The 26000-nt window shown below is 31.6% G+C and overlaps 1 protein-coding gene across 22 annotated transcripts in view; it reads right to left on the bottom strand.

The window, feature by feature from the left end:
* LOC133328289 (glutamate-gated chloride channel) overlaps positions 1-26000 on the bottom strand; it is a 69076-nt gene that overhangs the window by 32308 nt on the left and 10768 nt on the right. For 8 of the 22 annotated variants that reach the window (XM_061536839.1, XM_061536843.1, XM_061536854.1 and 5 more), the window contains exons 3-4: positions 14663-14733; positions 391-460 (exon numbers count right to left, since the gene is read on the bottom strand). The exons of 1 other annotated variant lie outside the window; for it this stretch is intronic. In XM_061536839.1, the coding sequence (XP_061392823.1) occupies positions 391-460; positions 14663-14733 (141 nt within the window). Of the gene's footprint in view, positions 1-390; positions 461-14662; positions 14734-21855; positions 21924-26000 lie in introns of all 22 variants that reach the window. 13 more of the 22 variants (XM_061536841.1, XM_061536845.1, XM_061536850.1 and 10 more) reach the window with 2 other exon arrangements.

Here is a 26000-nt window from a genome sequence, read left to right as displayed (position 1 = left end):
AATCCTATTACAGGGTTACTGGAAAAAATCCATATGTTTTTCACAATTACATACATACAATATTTACATTTATAAGAAGAAAAAAAATAAAACTGTGGCTTAACATATTGACGAAATCAAGCGGAATAGCTCGGATATACATATAAATATATTTATAGAACAGACATCTATGTGGGTGTTTGTTTTTTTTCTTGTGTGCCCTAGGTGTGTGTGTCTTCTAGGTAGGTGAGAGAGAGCGTGGTGTATAGGCGTGGCTTTGTGGTTAATGTTTCTTTACTTTTTTCTTTATTTGTATTGGGTGTGAGAGACATTTCAAGTGATTTCAGTGGATCACTGGAAAACCGTACGATTCAATCGCATAGTGTAAACTTGTCTTAAATTAATACAAACCTTGTATATCATCAAATTTTAAACGTTCATCTGTCCATTGTTCACGGAATGTTAGCTGTACACTGTATTCCTGTATGGCGTTGTTGGTGGTGAAGGTGGTGGATTTTGGTTGGTAGTTGTTTTATTTTTTTGATTGATTGGTTGGTTGGTTGTGGTGTGAACGTTGGTGATTTATTTTTTGAGAGATTGAATTTTGATTTTTTTTTGTTGTTGTTGGTGATTGTAATGGCGATGGTCGGACGATTTTGAATTTGAGTTGTGGAAGGACAATGGGGGATGGATACAAAAAATACATAAGTTATCATTAATATATTGCGATTATAAATATGCTTTAGGTTTTGTTTTCAACAAAATATAAATCTATTAAAAATATATCATAAGAGGTTAGATGCGTATTCTAATATTAATAAAGGGGGAGAGCTAATAAGGGGTGTCATATTTTTGGTTTGGTTTGATCATTTGCTTGTTAGTAGTAGTGATCTCATAAGAATGGGAATTTTCTGATTTCGAATTTTTTGTTTTGGTTTTTGTAGCAGGGTTTGGGTTTAGCGATAAACGAATTTTCGGTTAATGGCTTTCAAATCGTTTACTGGTTTTGATTCATGTGATGGCAATAAGCAATTTTGGGTCGTGAGTTGCTAATTTCAGAAAAACAAAACAATGTTGGCGATATTCAGTACCGATCGTTTAATGCAGATTGGGCCCAAGTAGAAAAGGGGGGTGGTTGCATTTCATTCTTGGCAATTCTAGCAATGATGATTTCGAATTTGAGAATTTTGTGGTTTACGTGGCGAGGAGGATTTTTGAGTTTGTGTCTGATTCGAATTTCTGATCTGATTCTGATTTGGGGTATCTTGTTGGTTTACTGATATGTTATCGAGCATTCCAAAGCGCATGGCAACAACTTGTTTAATGGGTTGGTTTTTTTTTTTGTTGGATTAAATACTTGTTAATACGGTTACGGTTTTGTTTGGTTATTTAAATTCAAGTTTAAGGCATTTCATTTAAATATTAACTTAAAGAAGCGAGAAGCAACAGAAATGAAGTAAAGAGCAAGTATAGAAGAAGAAGTCAAAGAAGAGGAAGTAGAAAAGAAAAAAGAATAAGCAAAGCAGGCGGTCAGGCAAAACAATTACAAACATCCATTGCTGTGACTTGCGGCATAAAGCATAGTTTTAGGCGTGCTTAAAATTAAACAAACTGACATTCACAGAAAATTGATAACAAACACAGACACAATGGTAGAAAACACACATTAAATAGTATACAGAAAACGTTTTAAGCTTATTTACAACTAAAAAAATATAATTATTACTCTTTTTATATAATTAACACATTAACTTTTACATGCATTAGCAGAACTTGTAATAATTATTGTTATTGTATTATATAATAAAAATTATAGATTTTTAAATTTTATTGCAATAATAACGACATTCATGGTTTTAATCTAATTCTGCCTGAAGGCCATTGACACAATTCATGCGGAATTGTGACATCAAAATTGGTTTAGACATTCCCGACAGAGTTACATTAGTTCATGAATGTCCTTATTATGAAATATGTAAAAATATTTTATTTATTATAGTTTTTGTGGTTGTTGTTGTAGGTTTATTTAAAGGTAATGGGAAATCATTATTGTTATTACATTATTATTATTTTTTCCAACCTATTATATTGCAGGCAATAATTGCAATTATTGAAAGTATTTATTTGTATGTTTATTGTTTTTGTTTTTTTGGTTTTAATGTAATTATATTTTTTTCATTTTAATTAAAAAAATGTGGTTAAACAAACATAAAAACCACAGTAAATTAATAATTAAAATTCATTTTAAAATTAAAAATATTATATACGTATTTATCAAATGATAATTAAATGAATTTTAATAAAAACAAATGAAAAATTTTGTATTGGACAGTTGATAGGGAAACCACAGAAATGGCAGTATATTTTACCAGTAGCAATAATATTACTAATTTGTATTTTAAATAGTGAAGTTAAAAAACATTTAATATCGATCGGATTTTGTAGTGTAAACTCCCTCTTAGTCCGATGGAAAAACTATAGGTCAACAATAACTGAATAGGATTCATTATCTTATCGTATGACATTTACATTTTTAACCCATTTGTTAATTTTTGCAAAGTTAGAGCGCGTTTAGACTGCTAAATCCACTCGATTTCAAATGTCAATTCCATAGTGTATACTTCTCCCTAATTATGTTCATTTTATTTTCTTTATTATACTTGACGTATACGCTATGGAATTAACATTTGAGATCGAGTGTTGTGTAAATCTAAACGCAGTTTTATACTAGAATTGGGAAATCTAGTTCACGGAGAGGATCAACCTGTCTCGATCATTTTTTTTAATATAGTCCCTTTGCTCCATATATTTCCGACTGCTTTAAATGTCCTTCATAACTCTTTTTGTATTAATTGTTTTGCTCACATAGTTCCGTGTTGATTTGTTGAGAGATGGAAAACTGAGCAAAAATGAAAAACAAATTAATTTCTATTTTGTAGAATATTTAGAAGCCTCAGAACTGCAGGACAATCTGTGAAAGGAAGGAGATAACAAAAAGGAACGAGATCAAATAAAATATATGAGAAAACGAAACTATAGGAACTAACGAACTGGACCTAGTTCCTATCGCTCCTTTAACGGAATAATTCGGATGAGCTTGTTCGTTCCGTAATTTTTCAAATCCATTTGGAATTTATAGTTTCTGATGTTCCAGTGAGAGGAAATCACAACAGTTGTTCCGTTACGTCTTCTTATAAATATATATAAAGATTTACAAACCATCAAAGTAATTTATATTCATCTACAAGGTATCGAAATTGGGGAGATGGATCCCCTAAAATCTTTATATGACGATGAAGTATGTCCGAAATCTGTTCAATAACATAGGTTTTCAAAAAACGGCACTTGTGCCACAGAATATGGAAATAAAGGAACGAGATCAGAGAAGCAAACGAGTTAAAAGAACGAGATCAGAAAAAGAACTAAAGAACGTGAACTAATTTATATTCTATCCCTGCGGAATTTAAAGTTTCTGATGTTCCAGTGAGGGGAAATCACGGTCGTTCGCTTAAGCCTCTATATATGAAGATCAAATAAATTTATTTTCATATACCAGCCATCGAAAATATGGTGGGATTCACTTAAATTTTTGTATGGCGATGAAGCATGTGCGACGCCCGTTCAAAGACATAGATGCTCCAAATTGTGACACAGGACATTGATGACGTACTTTAAATGATTCGTCGCCATGTGCCACATCGCGAGATAATGGCATCCTTGGTTATTTCTTCTACCAGCATACATTCGACAATGCCTGAATGCTCTCGTTGGATACCGTTGGATGTGGCAAACAGTTAAAAAAGGATCGTGTCGATTGGTGAAACAAAATTACAGGTGATCCTCGTGGATCTACCGGGTAAGTCTTCCAAGACGAGAAGAAATGGTCGACTATTTATTAGGGCAAAACTGAAAGTTTCGCTTAAGCAATGTAGGGCTGTCAATTGTAAGTGGCACTAGGGGTAAGTAAATCGACTTTCGACTAATCGATTAATCAATAGTTTGTACTAAAAATCAAAAAGTGCGCAAAAATTCGCTCGCGAATGAATTAAAATACATTCTTTTCGATAAATTCTTTACCAAACGAACATTCGCCAAAGATTGTCCGCACACATATACCAAACGAGTGAGAGCACACAACAACGATCATTCGTTTCGTTTGGTGGTTGAAATTCTTTCTGACATTCTCTCACGAATGAAAACAAACATTTCCGAATTCTCGCGAATGCTCAAAACAGCAACAACAAACGTTCGTGAACTCAATAGTTGTTGGACATGTGTTTTGTTATTCCACACACTCTCTGCTACTCACACATTCATTTGTTGTGTGTGTGTTTATTTTTTTATGATATTTTTGTTTGTGGTTGTTTTTAACAGTGCTCGCGAGCATTCACGAACATTTGTTTTTTGAGTTTTTCAAAAGAATGTTCTTCAGCAATAAATGCTCGCGAACGAACGAATCGACGACGCTTGAAGCGAAATTTTATCGTTCGTGAATTTTTCGTACAATGCGAACATTCGCAAGATATTGCAAATTATTGTTTATTCATTGTAACTTTATCATTCGCTATAAATTGAAAAAGATTCGAATTCTCGCCGTGGGCATTCATGAGAAATAGTGTATTTTAATCATTCTCCGCACCCTGACAAAAAGTCGACAAAATCGCAAAGTTGAATTTTCAAGATCGACTCGCTCGGGAGCTGTTGAATATCGTCTATGACGATGCAAGTTACCTGAAAAAGCCAGACCTCGTACGATACATGTGTAATGCTGACGAGTTCAAAACCAGTGTTTTTGTTTATTATAAATCGAGGTAAATAAAGTTCAACTCGAACTAAATGGTAGATGTTTAGACTAGTATCGGTCTTATAATTCCTGTGGTCACACACGTGTTGCATTTTAAAATGATCTCGATTTCTCACCGAATTTGGAGCATGTCGATAAAATAAATGGACCAAACCAAAAAATTAGAGTGCATTCTTTGAGGCAATTGCTCTGTTTGTTCCTTTCTAACCTAAAGAAGCTCGATTGTCTAGAAGCATTTGAGAAAAAGATTGGTTAACACTGCAAGCTGAAAGAAAGACAATATATTTAATATTAATTAGGTAGAATTATTATTGCTACTGTTTTATAAACTGTCCAACATTTTCAATATATAAATTTAAGAAATAACGACTAAAATTCTAAAATAAAATTAAAAGAAACTTATCCTTATTGAAGAACGTTGATATAACATGCATTTGACACCAATCATTTAATTGTTCATTGTCATTGGAGGAACAAGCCAAACAAATGATAGAGAGGCAGAAAACGGACATCATGCTGAATAAACCAAAATCAGAAATAAAGAAAACCGAACAGAAACCGAAAATGGGGATAAAAATGAAACGAAAATTTTAATACTCCAAAAAATAAACTTTATTAAAAAACATAACAAAAAATTACCAAGGAACTTATATTAAATATTAATGAAATTATGAAAATAAATTGAGTACTCAATACCCATTATGAGTTAATACTTTTATCGATTTGCAACTTCTATGAGTTGCCATGGATTCCGACCGGAATTGAAAGACTTCAATGTTATTCAACTTGTTTGAGAGAGAGGTATGAGAGAGAGGATCAATAAATGGGTGACTTGTTCTTCGATCCATTTTATGAAATATTTTGCACAAAAAAGATTTAAGTTAATTTTATTTGAGTGGCATGTTTTTGGTTTAAGTTATTACAAGTTTTCTATTTAGATTATTTTTTATTAGAAACAAAAATACATCAAATTAGACACACAAAAAACAAAACATCATTGAGACGAAAACTTAGCTTAAATTAAATAAAAGCGTAACATAAATTAGTAACTTAATAACAATTAAATAAAACTCAAAATTAGAAAAAAAAAATAAAGTGGATGATTCTGGTGCTCCTAAACTGATTTCGTATAATTGTTATTGTTGTTGGTGGTATTTCTGCTTAAGATTTATTTATTTGATTTATTATTGAAAGGGAACTTACAAATAAAGCTTAAATTTACATTTTTGTTTGTTTGTTTTGTTTTCATTAAAAATTGGGGGTGTTTGAAGCAAACAGTTGTTCTTTAATACAAGTTTTTTTGGTTGTTGTGATTTTTGTTCTGTAATTCTAGTCTTTGTAAGAAAAAATTGCTTTGGCTCAGTTGTTTCGATTTAAAATTACAAAATTAGGAAAAGAGTCATCGTTTTTTCAACTTGTTTTTTATGTTCGCTGTTGACCTTTGTTAGTTGGGTTATTTGCTGCTATGTCATTGTTGGCCTGTGTGGTAAGCATTTTGTTTTTTGTTTTTCATATTAAAATATAAAAAATTATTAAAAAAAAAACTTTTTTTATACAAATATTAACAAAACATCAACAAAATACTTGGACAAACATAAATAAAATGTCAATTATATATAGTTTCGTTTTTGAGTTGATTTAATAAACTGAACAACAATGAATGATTTGTGACTTACAACGACGACGCGTTTTGTGTTTGTGAAATATATTGGCATTTGGGATATTTTTTGTTTTGTTTGATTTTTACAGCAGTTGTTGTTAGTTGTTGCACTGAATTTCAAATTTAATGTGAAAAATATAAATTACAAAATTGAAGTTAAGCTACAACTTTTATGCGTGAATATGTATTACAAAATTGGAAACATACACTGTATAAACTTTGTAAAATAAAAAATAGTTGTCCCGTTTTATAGATTCCCATATGAACATCAGCGGTAGGTATCTAGTCGCAATTGGCGCCCAATGAAATGTTCATTTGATAAGCTATTAATTTTGAATATAGGTGTGTGATTTTGGTGAATACATAATAAACCTGTAATATTGTACAATATTCTAAATTCTTTTGTGGATTCGGAAAAAAAAACTCCCAAATATCATATGTAACATATTGGCCACTATTGGCGCCCAATGTAAGTATTACATTTGGTTAAGTTTCCAGCTAATCAAAAAAGCCTATAATTATTAACAGCGTGAAGTGCGACTGGTGTTTGCTAATAAATTAGCTAGATTCCTATAGGAATATCTTGGATAGGTTTCTGGACGTAATTGATAGGCTAGGGTAATATATTAGGCTAGGAAAAAGATATCTATTAGACCGGTCGTCGAATATGTCTATAAAATCAGAGAAATTATCGAAGTTGACCGTCATGTTAGATGCTAAAAATCGACCACAAAACTGTTTTAAATGTTTTAAATTTACACAAAGCTGGATTCAAAAAGAAGTTCAATGTTTGGGTGTCACACTAATTAACAGAAGCCTTGGTCAAACGGAATGAGATAAAACCATTTCTTAAACTGATGGTGACTGGAGATGAGAAATGGATCACATACGATAACCCTGTGCGAAAACTATTGTGGTCAAAGAGCAGTGAAACACCTCAAACGGTAGCCAAACCAGGACTAACGGCCAGGAAGGTTCTGCTATGCATTTGGTGGGACTAGAAGGGGATTATTTATTATGAGTTGCTTCCATATGACCAAACGCTAAATTCTGATCTCTAATGTCAACAACAAGAATTGGCCAACATGAGAGGTGTAGTGTTCCGCCAGAAAAACGCTAGGCCACACACACAAAGTCTTATAGTTCATATAAAAGTAATGGATTTCTTTTTCCCCAACCTAATATAATAATAAGCCTTTAAATAATGTTTATTGTACGGATTCGGAAAAAACCCCAAGTACAATCTGTCACACCCAGCCACTCAGCGCCACATCATATACAATGCAATAATGTGCTGTTTCTAGCGAGAGAGAGAGAGAGAGAGAGAGCATCCACATTACTTAGGACAGACTACCTTATACCGATCTTTAACTTAGCTGGAATGAAAACAATGAACGTCACTAACACAAGGACTTATCAAATTAGATGGCGATACATGGCGGAAGCTCACAAAGGGGAGTAATTGAAGGAAAATTATGGTATGACATTTAGGGAATTCAAAAAAAATCTGGAAATGTTATTTTCTGACTTTGGGATATCTCTGTACGACCTTACAATGCCCTGAATATTACCCTCGAAGTTCGATATATTACTTTCCATAATATGTTGTTTCTAGCAAACGATACATGACAGCCTCATCAACTAGGACAGTTTACAGCAGACCGATCTCCTACTTAACAAGAATAAAACAATGAAATGATATGACATATGGCGATACTTAGTGGATGTTCTATGCTACCAAGATCAGTAGCATCCAATAAAGGTGTGGTATTTAGGGAATTCACAATAAACCTGGAAATGTCAATTTGAAACTTCGGGAAATCTACGTACGACCTTACGAAGATCTAAATGTTACCCACATAGTTCGATATATTATATCACTAAAAATTCCAAGCATCTCTCTACCAGTACTGTCCGGATTAGTTGTGGGGCTCTCGTTGGAAATACTTGACATACCCTGTTGGGAAAGGAACTAGTGAAGGAGTGAAGATCTAGTATCTAAAAACAACTCATAGAAACTAGTCAATGAACTTGATCTTATAGATTTAGGACCTTAAGGCCGTTAGGGCAATCAAATCCTGGACTATCAATTCAAAAGTGCTTCGTGACTATTGATTTGCTATGACTATGGTGAGTATGGTTACAAGGTTTTATAAAGAAGATACAATAGCCGATGAGCTTGCTGGAGATGGGACGAAGTAGATATTTCAATATAAGACCCCAAATTCGGAGGACCCCTAATTTCACGACATATATTAAACTCACTTATCTCTCGTGGAAATAGGGATATAAAACGTATTGTATGTATCATAACAGGACCTTGTCAGATTAGATTTATTTTTTTTTCAGGTGAAAGAGGTACCGTGCCTACGGAAATTCATATGTTTGGTAGATATGAGATATAAACTCTAACATTATGGGATGATATATGAGATATAAACTTTGAAATAGATCTCTCCCCTATATCAATAATTTATCCTGAAAAAAAAACTATCACACCACAATAAAAACAGACAAAGACCTCTCCTGAATTCTTTCAATAACCTAACTGTATGTTTAAATTTGATATTGAGAACCTAAGTTAGAAACATTTTACATCCGAATTGGCAGACATATTTAGTTTTTAGCCATTAGAAGAAGCCACACTTAGTCTGGATGTGTAGTTTCGAGTGTTTGGTAATAGAACTGAGTAGTGCTTTTTACTTTTCCAGAAGCTACTTTTACTGAAGACCCATAAAGAATATATATATATATATTCTGGATCGGAATATAACGATAGAGGAAATCGCGATAGATCTGGGGTGTGGAAAATCCATACTGGGACCTGGTGAGTGTATGAAGCCTCAGAAGGAGAAATTCACCGTAGGAGATATGGCTTGAATATATATATATATATATATAAACATTTTTGTAAAATATTACAAGAATGAAAGGCATCTTGTGATAATTGGAGACCGGTACAAATATCTTAAGGACGAAAAGGTCACACAAGGAATCAAGTCAGAAGGATGTTCTATAAAAAATTCCTCATTCGATTTCACTGCACAAATGTAATCTCAAAAAAAAATACAATATCAATATCAGTCCATTTATTTTTGTTATCAGTCCTCAATTTTTGTTATTTTCAGGATTTCCGTCATGCTATTCAGTCGTAACATTTTTGGTATATTCAACGTCATATCCCACTTTCCCAACCAATTTGGTATTTCGTTTCCTCTTTGGAGCAATTTCCTTTGGCATAGCCTATACATAAATGTCCTGATCGGTTGATAGATATGAATGTCAAAAATTATTTTAAAAACTCATTAATAAAAATACATAATTATAGTGCACCCTCAGATTCTAGTTTGATATTATTTTATTTGTGTAAAGTACGCTTAAGCAGTGGCAACAACTCAAAATTTTTTATATAGTTCATCTTATATACTTCTTTTTTTTAAATAAATTCAAATATAAAATTTCACATTTGTGATTTTCAAAAAGTGCGCGTTGGATGAAGGTATCACGACGCATTGGTTTCATTTTCATAACATGCTGCAAAAGCTATACCAAACAACTGTACTTGTTGGACACAAATGCTTGATTTAACCTAACTTAATCGATACACAAAAAATCGGTATTTAACCCCATTTACAAATCTCAACTTATCCTATAGAACGGAAACGTACATACAAAAACAATAGAACTAAACAGAAAACGACATGTGATAATGCAACAAAATGTAAATCAATTCATAGTACGTTTATACGTTGAAGATGTTGTTGTATCTGGTGCAACGGATTCCTAGGTGGAAATCTATTTCGCTGCCATAATCAAATTATGTATTGAGGATGACTATTGTTATTGTAATTTTGATCCAGATATTAGATATTCTTTAGTCACTTTCCAACACCATCTTCGACGTATAACGTTGTGATATATATTCTTAATATGTTGTTACGAAATGACAAGAGTAATAAATTCATGAGTTTGAACAAATCGAATCTGTACAGTTAAGATTGAAAACACAAATAATTTGTGACAAAAGCAAAAGCCAGTGGAGTTATAAATTAAATATAATTTGGAAAAGAAAAAACGAAAAAAATATTGAACAAATTTTATGTGAATTTTAATGAAAAACGGAAATCGAAAATGTTTAGGAAACGGAAGTCGTTACGAATAATTCAAATAAACATTAGTAGTTGTCGTTTACGTATTCAAACGAGCCAAACAGATTTGTTTTTGTTTTATAGACAATTAACGAAAATTCAGACAGATACAGACAGAGATAGTATGTGGGAGAGAGAGAGAGATACAGCGAGAGTTAGTTACGAGGAGTAGGATAGGACTTGGGAAAAGAAAAAAAGAAAATTAACTGAAATATAAATTTATATGAAACACTGATTTTATATTGGATAAGCGATCCATATATAGACAGACATATAGAATAGAGTAGAGTTACACTAGCATATAGACAGACGATTAGATAGATTTCATTTATTTGAAAAGACATTTCGTTAAAAAGTTTTGTTTTTAAAGCATTTAATCATTTTTTTTAGATAAATGTCTTTACAAATGTTATATTATTTGAACAAAATTTGGAAATTTGGTTTGATTGATAAAAAAAAATTATTTTAAATCGCCACAAGATATGACCATTGATTATGGATTTTGAGGATTTAATTAAAATTGTTACTGGTGTAAATTGTTTATTTAATTAACGATTTAAAATAATTTTTTCTGTTCAATCTAATTGTTTTATTTGTCTTTGTCCAATTATTGATTAGATTTGAAAACAAATTTACATAGTAGTTGTTGTTCATAAAATATATATAAGTATATGTATAGACAATATTTATATATATGATAATTTGTTTGTATGTATACAAATAAAAAATACGAAAAACAAAATAATGAAATATTAAACAAATTACACCGTAGAATTTATAACATTTATATAATAATTATGTGTTTTAGTGATTACTTTTTTGGTTTGTGAATTAATTGAAGACAATGGAATAAAACAATCAATAATCAATTTGAAATATTGAGGAAAGTTGTCAATATTCTACAACATGTGTTTAGTTAATTTGTTGGATCTTTTGTTTGTTATAACCAGGTTTGATTATTTTATTGGAGCCGGAAAACCTACTGGAATCCAACTAAAGACAAAAATAGATACCCCATGAATTGTAAAAGATTCATGGTATATTTGTTCGATTAATATGGAAATGTGATTTTGAATAAAAAAGGAATTAAAACTTACAGGGACAATTTTTTCCATTTTTTTTTTGCTGTATATTTAGAACATTTGGAATATTTCCTAAGTTCATAGCATAATGTTCTAACAACATAAATAATTAAAATGTATTAAAGCTGTATGCAAAGTTGTATCGTCGGACGTTGCCGACCAAGCGATTTAAGCGCAAATTCCTGAATCTAAATGTCGTCGCATTTGCGACCTTTAGTTTGATAATGGGAACACTAAACAATTCGGGTCATAATTGTGGTCCTTAGAGGGACAAAATAGACAAAAATAAAATTGTTGGTCCGTTTTTATCCCCAACATATTAATCGGCCATTACATTAAAATTATAAGTATAGATTGATTTGTCGGCTCCTTTATAAGTATTTGGATGATCACAGAAATGTTTCCATATAAGTCTATGTTCCTACATTTAGGAGTTCCTAGTTCGTTAGGTTCCACAGCTTACGTTACTTATGGTGTTGGCACAGAATATTCCGCATATCATCCTGAGGCATCTGTTTATGAAAACTTGTAGCTTTTGCGTGGTGGTATTTGACACAATTCAGGTTTCACTGCCATGTAGCAGAAACGACTGTATACATGCTTCGAATATTTTAAGCTTGGTTTTCCTGGATATATGTGAGCTTCTCTATAAACCTTGCAGTTGGTCGAATGCTACTCTCGCTTTTGTTAGCTTTTTAATTACGGCTATTTCTGCGCCAGCACCTGTTGTTACAGTGCTTGGCCTTGTAATATGATGTTTGCCGTACTGGCATTTCATGGCCTTTGTTTTCTTGATATAAATCTTAAGTCCAACATTGCATGCCAGTCTCTCCTGATTTTTTACTTTTGAATGCATGTTGGATATCTTGTGAGAAAGAAGGCAGATATAATCCGCATAGTCTAAGTCTTCAAAATGTCGTGAAAAACTCCTCTCTGAGAGCAGACCTCATTCAGAGGGCACCCTGGTTTTACACATACGTTGGTGCGAAACGGTTGGCTTATGTTCCCGTTGTGAAGGACTGAGAGTTCTGCATCTTCGTACATCGCTCTTATTATTCAGATTACCTTTTTGCTCAATGCCTCCCATATGTCAAGTATCGAAAACTGGCTTGGAATCGATGTACGGTAGGTACAGGAGGTGGACATTCTATATATTGTTCTATTATGACTCGTAGGGTGTTGGCCTGATCCACAGAGCTTCTATTTGGTCTAAAGCCAGCTTGTTCATCTCAGAATGTTTATTACTTGACCTTGAATTCTTTTCTGTATTATGGTTGCCAGAATTTTGTATATGGTGTTGAACAGGGTTATTCCTCTCCAGTTTTTACAATCTTTCAAGTCGCCATTTTTGGGTAACATCACAACAACTCTTTTCTTCCAAGTTGAAATGATGTAAGGTCGAAGTAATTATCTTCGATTCTGCTGTGCTTTGTTATTGATTTCTTTGAAATGTTCTCTCCATCTCTGAGTTTGTTCCTCTTTGTATGTTATCAGCCTACATTTACTATCCTTAATTGCTTGGCTCCTGGTACATCTTCTATTTGTGAAACTATATATTATTTGTATTAGATAAAAATATTAAGTTTGTATGAAATCCTGTACTAAATGCTCGTTTGCGAGGATAGGGATAAAATAGTAAATCGACTTTCGACTAATCGATTAATCTACTTTATTATCTTTGAGGAAATCGTAAAGTTGACTTTTCAAGATCGACTTTCCTCCTGAATTGTTATTAAGACCAAAATACACAATACAGAACTTTATTTTGTCTGTTGACAACAATGCATATTAAAAATCTAATTTTTAGTCGATTTTGCAGTTGTCGGTAAACGCCGAAAATCGATTTTGAGCAGGTTTGACAAAATCGAAAGATCGAAAAGTCGACTTTTTGGTCAGAGGCGAAACGAAGAGTCTAAAAATCGAATATTTGGTCAAAAGCAAAACATCAAAAAGTCGACTTTTGCGCTTGACTACTTATTTCTATTAGAAGGTAGGTACGAAAACAGAGTACTCCATCCACCGATTTAAAGAAAAAAAAAACATATGATGCATCGTGACACGTAATTTTGCCTAGAGAATGTAAACGATTCGAGAATGGCATGCATCAATGTTGCATAAAACTTACATAAAGATATTAGGACTATGATTGTCCGATTAAATCGATTTTTTCGCATAATATTCTGAATTTGTCTAGAATGTCGTCCGGCAAGTTTGTCTTGATTGTTAATTTGAACATGACTTTAATATGAAACCGTTTTCTATATAGACCTCGATAAACTAAAGGATCTATTTAAAACTGCAAATTATATGATTAAAAAAACTTTTGGATTAATTCAATAATATTGAACGATTGTTATTCTACCTAAAGGCCGAACTTGTTCTAACACATGTTGTAGAATATTGACATGTATTTTTGATAAAACTAAAGACAAATATAATATATAAAAGAGGAAAGTGGAAGGAAACATAAATGGAAGTATAAAGGATACAAAGCTCGCTTTAGCGTATTTTACACTGACTTCGTTTGTTTGCTGGTATACCCCAAAAATATTTATTTAGCTGATAAAAGAAAATACGATTGAAAGGTAAAAATAGTTTGTGACCCATGGCCGCTATAATGACGGCGGCGGCGGTAATTGGAATTATTGCAGGGAGTTGGTTAGTAACAGACATTGAAACTCAACGTTTGAAGTGTAACGTCACGAAAAATAGAAGCAGAATAATCACAGCGTATAAAAGTGTTTTTTTTATAATTGTTGTAATTGCTCGACACAGATGTTAAGGATTTTTGCATCAGCGAAAAAGAGGGGCAGGCGGGCACAATTACGCAGAGAAAGACACACTTTGTACACTTGAAGTGTTAGTTTGTTAGTAGTAGTCGTTGTTGTAGTGATAAATTATTTATTTTTTTTTAAAGAAAGATAGAAGGAAGGGTTTGTTTTTTGTTGTAATTTTACTTTTTTTTTGGTTCTTTACGAAACCCACTCACCATTTTGTAATCGTCGATTTTTGAAATTGACCGTAGGAACATGTTGACATAGACATAGGTGGCTAAGTTTTCTATAGAATTGGCGTTATCGTTTATTTTTTTTTTCATTTTGGCGAATCGTGAAAGAAAAAAAAAACAACAAAACTAAAATTAGAAAGATGATTGATTCAATTGTGATGACTCCTTTGGAGAAGTGACCATTTCGTAGGTGTGTTGTTTTTTTATAATGTGTAGACTTCCATGTGAGTGAGTTAAATACAAACAAAAATAACAATATAAAACACTTAACTTAAAAAATGTGAAAAAAATATTTTTATTAAAATAATATTTGATATTGTTCCTTTTGGTTGAAATGCGTTTTTTGACTTAACAACTAAACCTAAATATGGCTTAAAACTAGGGCTCGTCTGCTCATTGAGATGATGAACTCCACTAGAATTTCGTACCTCTTAAGGTGTATCAGATATATATATTCTGTTGCCGTTGCTGAGATGACAAAATGAACGAACGTAATGATAATTAATAAAAACAAATTTGAATCTTAAAATAAATTTTTAAAATATTTTTTTTATATAAGAAAAACTAAAAACAATGTCTGTATGGATCTCATTTAAATAAAATAACAAGAGAAACAAAAACATAATAAATGAAATGAAATTAAGATTTTTAATAACTTTTAATTTTGGACTGGGTTGTCATGGAATCGAAAAATGCATGCCACACAACATTTTCATTCGGAGCTGGAGAGGTTCTGCTAGATATTCACTTGTTAACTCTTCTTTGTTCTCCATATATGCAATGGAAAGCAAAAACACAATTACTTGGGTTATCGTGGTTAAATTACGAATGTTTTTTTTTTCATTACAAAAAGAAATAAAAACTAAATTTCATAATAATAATAAAACAAATACACATTTTTATTATAATTTTTTAAAACACAAAAAATAAAATTAAAAATCCATTAAATTATATTGAACTAATTTTTACGACTAAAGCACATTTATTTATTCATAGAGTAGTTTCCATATTTAGAAAAACCAATAAAAAAATATTTTAAAACACAATAAGTATATAAGTGTTGTTGTTCTTGTAGTTCCAATAAATTACAAAAGAGAAATAAACAAAAAACAAACTGATTAATTAAATGTACTCTCCATTATTAAATATATTCTTAGTTGTATTTTCGTTGTTGTTGTAGTTTCTTTTTTATTATTATTTTTTAACTCGGTGTTAACATCAAATCACACTTGCATACTCTATGGCGGAATATTATATATAAATTAATATATTTTATTTAATAGAAATATAAAATACATTTTTTTTTGCATTTTTGTTTTTATAAATAATAAAAAAATATTATTTTTTTTTATTTTTGTATTATTGGTTAACTATTTTGAAAATTGAAAGAAAATGAGTAGCTTATAAGTGAAATAACTGAATGAACAGAATATTAATTATATCAATAGACAGACAATTATATATGTATATATAGAGGGAAATAGGACTAGTGAGAGAGAGAGAGAGTGGTAAAAAGTTAGAGAGAGATAGAAAGATAGCTTTTTGTTATATGTAGATAGACAGTTAGAATTAAAATATAGATAGAAAAAAGATTTCAGAGATCCAAACGACATTTTGAATTAATAAAAATCTCAAATTTTAATTTAACGTATCCATAATAATAACATTATTATAAATTGTATTATTTGGCATTGGAATAAATTTATTATCTTACAGTACAGTCATTCTTTCGTAGTTAATGAAATAGAATTTGAAATTGTTGTAATATTAAAATGTTTCTTTGAATTTTTAATAACTAAAAAAAAAGTTTAATTTTTATAAAAAAAATATTTTTTTGTTTATACAATAATTATTTGATTATTATGTAGAGAAAAAATATCTAGTGTAATTTGCTTAATGTACAAATGTAATGTAGATGACAGACAGACAGAATGGTATGACAGTCTATCATGGACAATGTATTTTGTTAAAAAAAAAAAATAAATAAGTAGTTCTTATTGGTTCGTATAGAGTCATTGGAAATAATAAATCAGTCATTCGGTGGTCACATGAAGACATTGCACTTAGATAATTTGCCCTATTTTGAGGCAAAAATTAAAACGAATTACGGATCTAAGCAACTACAAAAATAATTAACAAAGCTAATTCTTCCCTTGGTATTTTTATTAGATTTCTTATACACAATAAACTGTTGAAAATAAATATGTTTACCCCTCGAGTTGATTTTCAAGAGAAAAATTATTAAAATTTAGTGTGTTTTTGCTCCACAACTACACTGTCAATGTTTCAAGACTTTTTATCAAATCGAGAGCATTTTGTCCAAATAGGGGACTAGAAAAGCAGTAGGCTCCATGTCAGGTGTGGTGTTCCAGCGTTCTTGGTCCTGTTTTATTCTAAATATTTATTAATGATCTGAAACACATTCCTTTTATGGGGAAACTCTTTATGTTTGCGGATGATATAGCTATATTTTACAACTATAACTACCATCAGGTTTTGGAAACAGAAGTTTATGTATGCTTCAACCCTTTCAGCACTAAAATTTTGAATAAAAATCCATTTTCAGGCACAGCTTTATGTATCAAAAAATCATTCTATATTCGGTGTTTAGATAGACGGTACACTGATTGAGGAATCAGAATATGTCAAATATCTAGGGATAAGCATTAGTAAGAATTTATCTTGGCATAACCATATTCATAAGATAAAAACCAAAATTTCTTCAGGAATTGGAATTCTTAATAAGTTTAGGTATAAGCTTAATACAAACCTAAAACCATTTCCTAGTTCATTCGCATCTAAGACACTTAAGGGTCTTAAACATTTGCAGGTATCGCAAAACAAAGCCTTAAAAATTGTTTATTATCTTCCGTTGCGGACACATACATTAGATTTATATAGAGATTACGTCAAAACAATTTTGTCACTTGGTGGTCTTTATAAGTATCAAGTATAGATATACATATTTTAATTCCTTCAAGGAATAAGTTCACAAGTTTTTAATTTTCAAAGAAATGTATTTTTGACTGGGAGAGTAAGAACCCAAGCCACAAACTTAAATGTTGTGAGATGTTGTCTTGAAACTACAAACCAGCGAATATCTCAATGTGGTCCAAATGAGCATAATAGTATACCATCAGAAATTGAATTATCATTTATTGTAAATAATATTAGTTGCATTTTTGGCCTCTAAAAAGCCACTTGGCGCGGAGGCGAACGTATATTGTTAAAACTAAAACATTGTAAATAAATAATAATATTAATAAAAAAAAATTATAACACTGAATTTAATACCCCTATATAGCGAACGATTGTTTTTCATATGCTACTTTTTTAGCGATACCAAAAAATAATTTGTTGATGGTCATATCATAAAGGGATCTTAATATATTATACATTAATGTTGTTTTATTGTTATATAACAATTAAATATTATTTTGTCCAATTGTCCAAAGTTGACTTCCGGTCATGTTGAACATCGCAAAGTCCACTTTCACAATCGACTTTCGATGTTTTGTGTTAGTCACTAAAATTCCAAAATCCACTTTTAAAGGATTTAACAAAATCGAAAGATTCAAAAGTCGACAAAATATACCTATTTAGTGACTCAATATCAGAAAGGTTATTTATACGACTATGTCCACACTGGGCAGTCATGGGAAGCCAGTCGTAACATTCAATGGGTGTGGGCAACAAATTGCAATAAGTATTATTTTTAAACTGTATATCAACTCTATGTCACTACTAGTTATTTGCGCGATAACTCTGTCATTTGTCATTATACCCTTCACCACAGTGTGGTACAGGGTATTATGTCTTTGTGCATATGTTTGTAACATGCAAAAATAATCGAGATAGACCCATGGTTCCTTTTGAGAATATGCATAGAATCACTTTCTGAATCGATTTATGCATGTCCGTCCGTCCGTTCGTCTGTCCATGTATTTTTGTTAATAACGTACAGGTCGCATTTATGATCCGATTTGGATGAAATTTGGCACAGGTCACTTAATTGGCCCAAGGACGAACCCTATTGAAATTGGAAAAAATCGGTCCACGTTAAGCCACAGCTCCCATATAAGGGTACCCCCCAATTTTCGGTATTTTGAGGTTATTTAGCGCGTTTTTTAACTGAATTTGCTGAAATTTGGTACTTATTGGGTAGCAAATCTTCCCACAAAAAATTATAAATATAGGTCAATTTTTTCGGATAGTCCCCATATAAGGGCACCCCCAATTTTCGGTATTTTGGGGGTTTTGATCGCATTTTTCAACCGAATTCGCTGAAATTTGGTACTTTGAGTTCTTATTGGGTAGCAAATATAGGTTCATTTTTTCGGCTAGTCCCCATATAAGGGTACCCCCGATTTTCGGGATTTTGAGGTTCTTGAGCTCGTTTTATAACTGAATTCTCTGAAATTTTGTACGTTGGGTTCTTATTGGGTATCAAATAACTCCACAAAAAATTATAAATATAGGTCCAGTTTTTCTGATAGTCCCCATATAAGGGTACCCCATATTTTTGGTATTTTGGGGGTTCTGATCGTATTTTTCGACCGAATTGACTGTAATTTAGTACGCCGAGTTCTTATTAGGTAGCAAATCTCTCCACTATAAATTATAAATATATATATAAGGGTACCCTCATATAAGGGGCCCTCAATTTTCGGTATTTTGGGGTTCATGAGCGCATTTTTCAACCAAATTCTTTGTAATTTGGTTTTTTGTAGTCGTATATGGTAACAAACCTCCATCCCAAACATTATAAATATTCGCCCCTTTTAGGGGTAGTCCACATGTAACCCCCTTTTTATACACTTCACCTCACTATGGTACAGGGTATTGTGTCTTTGTGCATATGTTTGTAGCAGGGAAAAGGAAACGAGATAGACACATGGTTCCTTTGGATAATATGCATAGAATCACTTTCTAAGTCGATTTATGCATGTCCGTCCGTCCGTCTGTAGATGTTAAATTTTAAACAAAGTACAGGTCACATTTATGATCCGATTTGGATGAAATTTGGCACGAATCACTTATTTGGCCCAAGGACGAACCCTATTGAAATTGGGAAAAATCGGTTCAGATTTAGATATAACACCCACATATATTTTCGCCCGATTTTAACTTATTGATGTACCAAACTCCCAATAGTGATCCGATGGAGACAAAATTTTGCACAGAGTATTGAATTAGGTCTAGATAGTTATATGCCAAGTTTTGTTGAAATCGGTTCAGATTTATATATAGCTCCGATTTTTAGTTTCGTCCGATTTAATGTAAATAGTGCACCAAACTCCAAAAGTGGTCTGACTAATGCAAAATTTTGAATAGAGTACTGAATTAGGTCCCGACTGATGTATGTGAAATTTTGTTGGAATCGGTTCAGATTTAGATATAGCTGCTATATATAGTGTCGCCAAATTTTATGTAAATGAAGCTCCATATGTAAATGAAGCTCCAATATTTATTCGATTGAGACAACATTTTGCACAGAGTACTGAATTAGGTCACGACTGATGTATGCGAAATTTCTATATCTACAGGATATTGTAGATATAAACATTCAAAACATCTCCATCGATAACAGGCAAATCGAATATAATTTCTAAAAACAAAATACACTTTCAGATCACTTATCTTTGATTTTTTTTTGTTTAAATTAAGGGTCTGTACTGCTTCCAATCCATAACTAATAATCAAAATATATTTTTTTCTATTTCAACTATTCGATTTGCAGTATGCACAAAGAGCATTTGCCAGAGCGGTACCATGACTTGTGTTTCACTTATTTCAACACCCACTTGTCTCTATTTTACATTAGATGCTACTGCTGATAGTGTTTGATACAACGGATAAATGTCACACTTTTTTATTGTAAAATTGTTTTCTAATAAAATTTCCATTGTTCATCTATAGTAAAGCAGACAGCAGAATTTTCTATCATACACAAAAGCAGTTACTTCTGCAAATGCCCGCCTTCTGAACTCAGGCTGCCATGGTCTAATTTGTATCTTAGCAAAATTTTCTTTACAAAATCTATTCTTCTTCCCCTCTCAGTTTTCTTCTAAGAACTTTTCCTTGGACCACCAAATTGCGAGTAATTGTATTTATTTTGTTATTTAGTAAATATATATGACCGTAGATATTATTCTTTCGTAAAACATACTATCCATACCATAGTTCTGTCTGTCATTTCCCGCTCAAAATAACAATCGGAATGTATAAAATTATAATAAAGAATAGTTAATAAATATTTGCTTGTGTTTTTCAGTACTTTGTTAAATAATTCATCCAATTTCATGTAAATATCAGCAAAATATTGCCACTCTTGGATGAATTAATACAATTTTTTTGTTACAGCTTTTATTTTTCGTTTCCAAAATTCAAAGAATATTCATAGGAGCATTGCACTTTCCTTGCAGGTTCTTGAAATATATTATTGCTTTTATAAAATATATATTTTTTTGTTATAATAAATTATTTAAATATAAAATAAAAATAAGTGGTTATTTTCCTTATAAATTTATATATTATTAATAATAATTGTTAATTGATTTCTTTTTTTTAATTATTAGTAACAAAAAGGATCGATCACTGCATTCACAGACGTTGTAACTCAAATCGATAACATGATGTTGATATTAACAATTAGACAAAATTTCAAAGGAGAGAGAGAGAGAGAAAAAAACGAATATGTACAGAGTTGTAATAAAAGTTTATGTGGTACTGGTTGGTTGGCCCTTTGGGAATGGAGATTTGCCTTGATAGCAGGAGATTTCTCAAAGTTCGAGAGTGGCTATATGCACACAAGTTGTCAATCAATTGCACTCGTGTTTATTATACGAGAGCGAAAAGTTGTTGCTTCGATTAGAGGGAGGTAGTGAAAGAGAAACCTTATTGGGAAACAATGTACATTTGTTTGATTTTTGGTTTTGAAGGGATACGTGCTTATGAGGATAGGTGTACGACGTTGACGACAATTCTAATTCTAGGCCTCCTGTTCCTACTACACGCAATGACATTGAAAATAATCATCCAAGATAATGTATCATCTTTGTAAGTTTTGATCTATTTGTGGGGGGGACATTTATTGGTTTTCCTTTTCTCATTTTGCTCTTTGTTTTCTTTGTTATCTCTCTAGAAAAGCGATACATTATCCAACGCGCACTTACCATGGTAACATCATCGATTTTTGAAATACTTCTTACGAAAATGTTGACGCTCACAACAGCTGCACCATCTGTGTTTGAGAGTAGAGTACAAAGTAAAAGGAGTTGGATGATGACATACATACATAAATTACGTGAAGGACAAGAAAAATAAATGTGTGTCGTGTTTTTGTTGTTGTATCCTCATTGGACGTTTCTTGTTCTCTTTTGGTTTGTATAAAACTTTTTCTTCACTTTTTTAATAAACAATAAATTTTTAATAATAAAGTGTAAAATAAAACGAACAATAAAAAATTACAATGGATTCACATAAATGCCAAACTGTTATTAACCTTTAACATTTGCTGTTTTGATTTCTTTCCTTCTCGTTCTATTTAAACGTCTACTGTAGAGTTGCATGTCGTACAATTTGTGGACAAGATAAATAAATGCCAGCAATGATCGAAAATGTAGCACTGAATTCCATAAATCATTGAGAAAGGAGAGAAGAGTCAACATTTAAGCCTATAAGGAAAACAAAAACTAACTACAACAGAAAAGTAAATGTAGTATTTCTATAAATTCCGAAAATTGTGTAAATAACATGTTGATTAGAGAGCTGTTCTCGATCGCGCATCAAATTCTCATGATGTTGCTGCCAAAACTGAACTGAATGTTTGTTTTAATGCAAATGTTGCGAGGACGAAAATTGTCCCTCATTTTCGCCTCAATTACAAATTTGTTGTGGTTTTTTTTTTTTTTTTTTTTTTTTTTTTGAAATAATAATAAGTATAATTATAAGTCTATAATATCTTTAAACAGTGTTTTAGTCAATAAGTTGGTCAAGATGCATTAGTACAGTTGTGCTCAAAATGTTTAGTTGAGAATTAAATTCTAATGAAGGTGTAAACACGTTCCCGTTAAGCTGGACACTTGTTTGCGAACTAGGTCCTGTTACAAGTTATACCACGTGGTCGGCTCGGCAGCAAAGGCAAGTCGGATTCGAGATGAGGCAGTGAATTAAAATTACGTAAAATACCGGAGAGTTATTCGCGATGAAGGAGAGAAGAAAAGGCGAGTGCACAAGTAGTCTAACAAAGTGACAAGTCAAAATAAAAATCGGCGGAGGGGCTTTGTTTAGAAATGATTTTAATTGAACCAAATAAATCGGGAAATGATTTTAATGGAACTATATATAGAGCCGACGTGGGCTTTTATTTCAAAAGTAATTTTTATCGAATCGAAATAAAAATCCGGAAGCCTAAGGAAGGTGATGGGCCATTATATCAAAAGTAACTTTGACCGATTCGAAAAAAAAAATCCATCGTGGGCCTTTATTCAAAGCGAAGTGATTTTAAGCGTACAGAAATAAAGAGCCGTTGTGGGCCTTTATGGAAAAGTGCTTTAACCTTTAAAAACAGTGAAATCTAAAACAACATGTTTTCACATTCGGACACTTCAATATAAATTTGCTGTGACGTGATTTTAATCGAACCAAAATAAAAACCGGTCTTGGAACTTTATTTAAGAAGTCATTTTAGCAGAGTCGAAATTACGGAACGTAGTTGGCCTTTATAAGAAAAAGTGTTTTAACCGTGAAAACCCGTCGAGACCTACATTGAAAGTAGCGTGAGTGACATGAAGTTAAGGATCCGCCGGGGGCTGGAAACTAATCAGAATTATCACTACTAGCAATTTCTTCATCCTACGTTTACAGTTGTTTGTAGTACCAACAGCCGTACCGGGGCAGCAGCAGTACAGAGCCTCACGTTGTAGACTTCAGTCGCAGTAATACAAGCATGTGTAATTTATATCAGTATACGTTTTCGAAAACTAAAAATACATCTTTTCACTCTCAGTTTCTTCAATATAAATTTTCTGTGACAAATACTACCCCCGCGAGCATATCCCAGCAACCGGATGATACCTTTCGTTACAGTATTTTAATAGTAAACGCCTAATTTACAGTACACCATACCTTCCTACAAAGAAATGACCACTAGATAAGATCCGTAAGGAAATCCGTATTAATTTTTGACGTAAGGATATGACATGGACTAGATAGTGGCACAATACAATTTTCTCTGATGAAAACTTATCTTGGCTAAAATGTTGATAAATGTTTAAAATGTGTACCCTTCTATCACAAATCTTTAGTTCGGCTACATTTCGATCATTGCTCAGTGTTGTTCAAAATTATGAGGATGAAATTTGTTTGCATATACTTAAATTATATACTAAGTAATACGGCTGTTATAGAAGCAACGTCGGAGATAAATACGTACTAAAATGAAAATAAAAAATATTTCAAATAAAATTTGGGAACAAAAATAAAAATACTGAACATAAAATTAACCGAAATTTAAGCACTCGTTTTTTGATTGTTACTTTTTTTTTAATTTTCATCTATATTTAAAATATTCTTTCTATACAAGAAAAAAATGCGTTCCATTGCCTGTTGGAGGAGTAAGGAGCAGTGTGGTTTGAGCGAAAAATATATAAGATACGAAGTTATGTTCAGGAAATAAATTACTATACTCTCACTTCGATATTTCTGGAAAATGTATTTTTTATGAAATTATTCCTAAAACAATATTGTAGAAAATTCCACAGGGAATTTATTTTATTCTCACAAAATGGTCGAAATGACAAAATGAAATATGAACCGAAACAAATGAAAATATAATGAAAAACGGAACTATGAAAAGTAACTAATAAAATAAAGATTGAAAGCAAAGTAAATTTAATAAAAAGTTATATCTTATTATTTAATATTGGAAATGTTTAACTGCTCTAGGATTTAAGTTACTTAAGCTGGGGCTGATTTTACTATTTTTTTTTTTTGGTTTTGGTTCTTTTTCGTTTTGTTGGTATTCGAAGTTGAAAAATGAATGAAACTGGCAAAGTAAAGAGGAATTAATACTGGAAATAAGTTATTAAATATTAAGTAATCTATTATTAAACAAATAAATAATTAAAGTAATTAAATAAAGAATGTAATATATATAAAATTAAATATATAAATAATTAACTCTTTTTGTTTTGGTTTTTTTCACTTGGTAGGCATTTTGTTTATAAGAAATAACATTAATAGTAAATAACATTTCATTGAAAATCATCAACAGAATAAATATAAAATATATTTTTGTTTTTTGGTTTTTTCTTTTAGTTTTATGATTTTTTTTTCATCTAAGGTAAGTGAAAGTCTTTGGTTTGATATCTAAGGCGATATGATGAGTTACCAATAAGAGTAAAGATTTCAAATTCTCTAAATATGAAATGCATATAAATATTTGGAAGAAACAATACAAAATGATGTTATATGTACTTGTATGTCTACTGTCTAGTTATCTTTCCATATATATATTCTATTGTATCCTCTTAGCATATGTCTAAAAAATGGGACTTAATTGTAGATGAAAATCGATAATGTTTTTATACTTATATTAAATACCTATTATAGGACATCTGTAAACATCTGTTTTAGAAATGTAGAACAAAACATGGAATCAAAGTCCTCGACATGGATCCAATTCTTGTAATTGAAACCAAATACTAAAAGGAGAGTTTCCAGAGAAGGCATTTTGTGGATAACCTGGAGTTCTGCCCTTGTCCAGTCATCCAGGCGCGAAAACAGACAATTTGCAGAAAACCTGAAGAATGTATTCTATATAAAGATAGTTCTTTTTTATTATTAACATTTAACTTATTTCAATAACAGACCTGCTATAAAAGGACCCATATCTATGGTGGAGCCGAAGACGTCATTTTCTTTCTATATGTATTTGCCAAGGCCAAGGCATTACCAAGTGGTGCGTGTCGATATCTGACGTTTCCATTGCAAATTTCTTTCATAAAAATACTCAGTACGATTTGACGTACGAGCATGTGTTGTGTTGGTTGTTTTGAGCACCTTTTTGTAAAATTGATTTTTATCTTTGGATCCCCTACAATTTGTCCATCGCTCAAAAAAGGCTGACGTCGAATTATGCACCGAAGCCTTTGGTGCAGGCACATCTTCCTGCAGAGATGAAGATGGAAACCTGGTGACAAATACAGATCTGGAGGGAACATTTTGCAAAGCTTCTGGTATCAAGCTTCTGGAACCAATAAGAGAGGACTTTATAGAGTGTATATCATCTAGCCAAGATGAGGTCAGAATAACAATC

The sequence above is a fragment of the Musca vetustissima genome, unplaced genomic scaffold (genome assembly GCF_032173495.1).
Source record: "Musca vetustissima isolate MV318-11 ecotype Yass unplaced genomic scaffold, APGP_CSIRO_Mvet_v1 utg2961, whole genome shotgun sequence".
Taxonomy (NCBI): domain Eukaryota; kingdom Metazoa; phylum Arthropoda; class Insecta; order Diptera; family Muscidae; genus Musca; species Musca vetustissima.
Note: the sequence above shows the minus strand (reverse complement) of the source record. Positions and strands in the feature narration are given on the sequence as shown.